The sequence below is a fragment of the Aplidium turbinatum genome, chromosome 9 (assembly GCF_918807975.1).
Source record: "Aplidium turbinatum chromosome 9, kaAplTurb1.1, whole genome shotgun sequence".
NCBI lineage: Eukaryota > Metazoa > Chordata > Ascidiacea > Aplousobranchia > Polyclinidae > Aplidium > Aplidium turbinatum.
In genome coordinates this window covers 17,246,046-17,253,054 of record NC_137480.1, presented here as the reverse complement: position 1 = coordinate 17,253,054, position 7,009 = coordinate 17,246,046, and the positions used below count along the sequence as shown (strand labels likewise).

At 35.3% G+C, this 7,009-nt stretch overlaps 1 protein-coding gene across 1 annotated transcript; it reads left to right on the top strand.

Moving 5' to 3' along the window:
* The first annotated feature begins 441 nt into the window (after positions 1-441).
* LOC145776742 (uncharacterized) lies at positions 442-6,122 on the top strand. The gene is made up of 2 exons (XM_082587969.1): positions 442-850; positions 5,869-6,122. The coding sequence occupies exons 1-2, from the start codon at positions 442-444 to the stop codon at positions 6,120-6,122; spliced, it is 663 nt and encodes a 220-aa protein (XP_082444095.1).
* The last annotated feature ends 887 nt before the right edge of the window (positions 6,123-7,009 follow it).

Sequence of the window (7,009 nt, the reverse complement as noted above, 5' to 3'; positions counted from 1 at the left end):
GTTTTCTGCTTCTAGTAAGAATTAAAACAAATAAAAATAATTACAGTAGTTCAATAACTTGCTTTTTGGCAATCAACAATCAGATTCAAATTTTCCTTTTTTTAATTCGCTGTGATAAAGTATAAAAAATTGCAATAATAGAATAATACATTAAAAACTGAAAGTGCCAGTGTAAAGTCATGTCGATAGGGAACTAACCGATTTAGCTTTAAGTTCATTTATATAATGTATTTTTGACAAGCTATAGCCTAATATTGAGCAATCAGTTGAAAACGCTTAGTTTTTGCGTGGCTTTCTTTCATCAATTCTTTTTTTTATTTTGCAGTATCTTGCTGTATTAAATAATTTGAATAAACGATGGCCAAAGTATATAATTTTGTTTTTTAGTCATTCACAAAGAATTTCGATATAATTTGCAAACTTATAAGTTATTGGATGTTTATGGAAAGCGGTGGATGTTCGAAAGTCCAGATGCTCTCCACGTCTTCATATTCTTCCAATCCTTATTCCGGTTGGCATCCAGAAACGCAGTTTCCTCATCACATGACTAACGATGCATCCCAAAAAGATTATCTTCATTTTTCTGAGACCGGCGCAGTCACATCTCAAATCAGAGCAGAGAACCAACCAAATCTAGAAATGCTCCACTTTCATAATCATTACCTGCAGCATCAAGCAATTGAAAACTCACTTTGCAACCTACCTTCTGTAAAAAGCGGTGTTGAAAACTTCCCAGAAACTTACCATCAAGTTCCAACGATCAGACATCTTCCACCAATCAATGATGCTTACAGCAGTCAACTTGCAATGAGTGAACGCTTTACGTCTACCTCCTACAAGACCAATGAATGTAAGTAGGTGTTGTTTTTTTTAATTGGTTTATATTAAGATAACCACAAACTACAAAAAAATGCATTTTAGAAATTTTACAATTCGCTTACATACGCCAATCGCTTACATGAGCCTATCTCAACCAATAAATAATTTGATTTCGCCAAGGCAAATGATCGTAAAATTGCAAAGCAATGCTCCAACGCTCGGCTTGTGTAGTATGTAGGACTTGAGGTGCCAAGAAAAATATCTTGCGTTTTAAAATGCAACATGTAAATTTTGTAGCACTGACTTTCAGAGAATTTTTTTGCCGTATTTCAAAATCCCTGCATGCAGACAAAACAACAAGTTGTTCTTTGGCAACGATAAGATGTAGCAGAAAACATTTTTATGGCAACTACAAGTCAGATTTGTGTACTTGTGTAGGCCATAGAGGAAACGTTTGTTTCGCTTATGTAATAGATAGAAAGTTAAAATAGCATATAAGTTTACATGTTCACAAAGGTAAGGCAATTTCAAACACATTTACTTCATACGAGATGTAAAATTATCCTTTCAGTCATTTTCTATCAAGCAAATTACAGTTTAATTAGTAAAAACCTACCAGACTGAAACATATACATCATTGCTTTTCTGAATTTCTTTTATACAACTAAATGATGCGACATTCAATTAGACTTGAAATTTTCAACAATGCTTTTCGCTTCAGCAATTGTAAATTGTCCTTTAATTTGTTTGCTAAGATCCACTTCGCTTGGAATAATAATAACTGCGATCGAGAAATCGTACAATAGGTTGCTGTTAAAATTCACAAAATATTCTTCGTTACAGCAATGTAAGGTTTGCTTACTCACTTGTATTTCACTGTCTAGATACTCTCAATTGTTTTATTTAGTTTGCTAAGCACACAATAAAAAAAAACACGTTTTTGTGTTCCGCATATTTTACGCTTCCTCAAGCGGCTGTAGAAGCACGGACATACTGTATTAGTTATTCTAAATGGGTAGTGAGAAATGAGTTACTGAAACACAATTGGTGATACCAGAGTAAAAGCAGAGGCTGGCATTCGCCCATTTGCCACAATATTGATTCGAATGCCATGATTTTAACGCAAAATAGAAGCAAAGAACTACCCCAGCTCGCCAAATGCTAACTTGGTCATAAACCTTCACATTCCAGAGAAGATTGCAATGTTTGGCTACGTCGTCTACAAAACAACAAATTATTTAATTTGTACCAAGTGCAAGCAATGACTAATTACATGGAAACTTTTTATACGTATAAAAATATATTTTAAGCACTAAATTCTAATTGCACTGTAAGTTGTCATTGCGACGTTTATAGCAACTCGATTTGTCTAAGGTAAAGCTCATTGTAAAAATATGCAATTGTTTAATTTGTAATGAGAACGACAGTGTCGCGTTAATAATATAGAGACAATCGCCCAGTAGTTGGTGGCAAATTAGCCATAGACTAAGTACAGGCCTTGGCCCGGTGTTTCTCTATAGCTCATCTAGTAAATTTAACTACAAATACTCAAACACTTCTACAACCAATATAAGTACATGATTTTAAATCAGATCAACAGGCCATAGCTCCAAGAAGAGCCGTAAGCATTCCTTTCAAGAGCAGCATCCTGTTCATAATCATAGGAGGATGAAGGGCTATAGTCGAAAAGGCGAGACTTCACAATCGACAGCATTCCTTTAAGTGTCTTGCTAACGATGTAGCCATATGCTCCTGAGCGTATCGAACCGGCGCCCTTTCAAGCGTCAAACCAGGGCTTTCACCGCTCAGCTATGCAGCCGACATGGCGTCATATCAGCCGAAACAAAGAGAATTTCGATGATGAGGAACTTTTGACTTTGTTACCCGCACTTCCGCTTTGAATTTGGCAGTTATCACAAGTATTAGCAATTGTTTCAGCACTTTTAACCCCAACATTTGTTTACCTTGGTTTTATTTTAAATAAACCTAATCCAAAATAGCCTTGGTTAACAGTTAGTGATTAAACAATGAGGTAAGCCCCCACAGCCCCGATTCATAGCCTACATTGTTTCTTCGGACTTCAACTTTTCCATTGCACACTCTCTTTTGAAATTTTTGTTTTGTCTGAACTTTGGTGCCCCCCCTAATTGTTTTTGTTGATCTGATATTGCATATTAACTGCAAGTGTTGTTATTAATTCTATTAGCAGCGTCTTTTCAGAAAATAAGCTTCCTTAGATAAAATAGGGCCTCGAAAGAAAATCAACATTGATCGAGATACAATACGAAAACTGGACCCCAAAAAACAATTTGGTGGTAAAATTGGCCCTCTCACAATCTAAAAAAACAAAAAACTACTCGTTTTTTCTTTACAATGTTATGCTAGACTAGTGGGAAAAGTTGCCTGATTTTCCCTCATTCTTGGAGCCCCTGGGTAGAAGCAAGTCGCTACTTTTTCACATTCATCCTTACCAAGTATCGAACCAAAAATGTACAATCAAAACACAAATACATGATCTGCCTTAACACAATTAATAGATATAATTTATTGATGCGCAGCATCACATGGTCTACCAAAGTTCTTTCCAGATAAATTTTACTGCCTCTTTTTGTATAAGTGGCAAATCTTTACGGTGTTTTGGAGAAACCATAATAGTAGGCTAACCAAATCAAAAATAGCAAAAAAAAATCATTTATAATTTTATGTTGCTTGTTGTTGTGGTGTGTTTGGCTTTGAGCTTAGAATACGTTTGTGATAAAAGGTAGGCTAATGATTGAAACATTTAAAATACACACAACAAAATAGTCTAAAAAAATATTTGCTGTGGTGTTTTTTAAGAATCACGATCTTACTCATTTGAAAGCGGAAAGCTTTCGCAGTTTTATTGTATTTTTATTTCATTGGATTTGTTATCGCAAAGTCAGTGTTTTACTGCAATCTTACGAGCATAATAACGAGGTAAGCTCAGAGCCACAGGTGCCTGTTCTTCTGATCTAAATTTTAACTGCTTGGTTTTATGTCTAGGCAAACTCTGATTCCTGTTTAAACAGCAGGTACTCTGCAAATGTCCACGATTGGTTTGGGCATTTTTCAAGAGTTGTTAAATCTCGTAAACCTTGACGTAATATTTCCACAAACGTGGCAGCAAGCTTTTTGGATGATTTATGTATCACATGCAGACGTCAGACTGCAAAATTTTTTCTGATAGCCAATTATTTGTTGAAAGTACCATACAAATCTTCAACACTGTAATTGATTTTCTCTGTGATCAGTTTTTCTTGATGATAATAGGTTTTTTCTACTCAATAAACATCAAGTAGCCCATGCAATGCACGAGCTTAAGAGCTGCTGTTGAATTTAAAACAAATGTGGCTTAAAAGTCCATTTCTTGTGGTTAAGCCTATTGCGGTGACATAACAGTACCTCTCTGGCCATCGGCATTAACACACTTCTCCAGGAAGTGAAGGCATACTTTTTTATCCTGGTGATTAATAGGGGTTTTTAAAAAGCTTTTTTAGTCGAAAACAATTTACTTGATATAAAGTGGTTCGAAATAAAAACGAATTTGTTATAAATCAAAGCAACCAATAAGCTAGTACAATCACATTTTTATTTGCGCCTATTGCGACAACGTACAGTAGCCTACACTGCAAACACAGATGCAACTTAACAGACAACAGAAAGCAGCGAAGGGACTTATAGTCTTTGTCAGCTGCTACCCTTATTTTGGTTTTGGCACGCCGTTAAGTGTTGCTTAGACAAAGCCGCGTGTTCTTCAACGGGTTTCGAACCGACATCCTCTCGAATGCCGCGGAGACCTTCTCACCACTCCATAAATAAAAACCCAAAAATAATTTAAAACGAAATTTTTGTTTTTGTTTCCAAATGTTTTTTTTTGCATATTTTTGTCTTACACAATAAGCCTTTTTTATTTACTAAGAAAGTTAAATCGAAGTCAAGTCACCTAAAATGTTTGCCTCAACAGATTATTTTTGAACAGTCTTAGTGATTAGATTACTGACTATTAATCTCTGGAGTTGTTCTAAATTAAACGTTTTTGTCGAAACGCCATAATATACCATTCTACGTTATAAGCAATAATTCCAAACAAAACCTAGGCAATGGTGTATTCTTGCTAGACTTGTATTTAATAAAAGACAGAATAAGGCAAAACAGCCAAAATAAGTTGAAGTGAAATATTGTAGTCGATTGCACTACAGTAGTAGACTCACCTAATAATAATAACTATGTTATGGTTTATTTATTGTCGCTCTGAGTCTACAACAACGAAAGTCTATTAGTGACAGGGCTCATTTTTAATTTTATATCAGGTTTACATACGATGTCATCACTTTATGACCCGACTTGTTTTCACTGCGCTATGCAAGAAACAACACAATCAGTACCGTTTTCAAAGTCTTCGGTTTGACCTGATCTGGAATTAATCTCAGATCTACCAGCATCAGCGGAAGGCGAAAGTGTAGGCGTAACTACTCGGCCACTCAGGTGATAGTAGACTCACCACGCAATAAATACCGAGAAAAAAAGGAAGTATGTAGTTGAGGTAAAGAGTACAAAGGCGCTGATTTGATTGGAACGCCACACCAGCAATAATCAGACACTTGTTCCCTGTAAACAAAAATGTTAAGTTTAACTAACGAAAGACCAGAAGAAAAGATTTTGTTTACAACTCTCATGATATTGCACAATTGGTCATTTTTCGACAAAGATGGCTTAAAATAAGTCTTTTTAACATTGATTCATTGTCTGCAGATTGCAATGAAAAAGGCCTGATTTGTTGGCTGGGATGTTCAATCAACTCCATATTCTGAAAATTTAAACGAAGTGAAAACTTTTCAGACAACTTGATTTTAGCAAAAATGGGGAGTTGCAAGGCATTCTCTGATTGACATAGGCGAGACTTATGGCGCCTTTTTGATGGATTTGTTGACAAATTTAAGTTTTATCTTTCTTTCAAAAAATCAAATATTGCTAACGCTACAAAGCAAAAACCATAAATTGTGATGAAATGTTTTGTTTTATCCTTAGTCTCCATGAGGCAAATGCAACGATTACGGAAAAAAAGACAACCCTACAGCAAGTCTCAAATCAGCAACCTTGAGCAAGAATACAGACACAACAACTTCGTAACTCGTCAAAAAAGGGAGCTGATCGCCAAAAGTTTGAAGCTGAGCGACAGACAAGTGAAAATCTGGTTTCAAAATCGAAGAGTGAAAGATAAAAAGATCAAGCAACGTGAAATCAAAGAAACACAGCAGGCAAGAAAGCTGCGTATCATATAAGTTATGTGGATAACTCTACTCTGTAATGGTTAGAATGTGTTCTGTAAGAATCAAAGCTTTATTTAGTCCAGGGGTTACCAACCTGGGGGCCATGGCCCCCTAGTGGGCCATAAGCCTTTTTCAAGAGGGCCTTGGAAAAATTTGATTAATAATAATTTTTTAATTTATCCTCTCTAAGTCCACTCCAACCTATATAGGCCTAACAAAAGAAATAAATTAAAATTTAATAAAAATACTAGTAGGCTACTCTTATATCACTTTATTATTCTAACTACCGGTTACTGTATAAACAAGTTTTTTAATTAAAATGGCGTTTCTTAATGTTTTCAAATGGTTGAAAAAAATAGGAGGGGCCATTGATTTTTCAAAATTTTTAAAAAAGGCCACGATGTAAAAAAGGTTGGAAACCCCTGATTTAGTCAAACCCTCATGACCGAGTAGCCCGCCAGCAATTGAATTTTTTTCGATAACTGAACTGTGGTGTAGCCTTATATTTAATTTGGAAGCACTTTCAACAAAAATATGCAACACTTTACGGCCTGAAAGAGTATCGGCTAGATATGGGGGACTAGTCTTTTGTGTTTCTTAACAAAAATCCAGTGAGTTAAAAATAGAACTAGTTTTATTTTTTAATTTCTGGTTTGGTTTATTTTGTTAATCTGCTACATTTTAACGAACATAAGCCTACTCTAATAACAATTATAACCCTGGTTTTACCAATGCGCATTATGCAAAGAGTGTTTTTGTCAATCAATGCCTGCATTTCACATTTGTGACACTGTCTTAGTAAATCTAAATAAATTATAGACATGTCACGCTTTCGACTCAGATTAACGGGGCGCATTTTTTAGGTAAGGAATTCAATGAATCATCCGCATTGTTGTATG

Coding starts and splice junctions, on each gene's coding strand:
- LOC145776742 (XM_082587969.1), top strand. CDS start 442: ATGGAAAGCGGTGGATGTTCGAAAGTCCAGATGCTCTCCACGTCTTCA. Junction 851..5,868: donor CTCCTACAAGACCAATGAAT/GTAAGTAGGTGT, acceptor TTTTATCCTTAG/TCTCCATGAGGCAAATGCAA.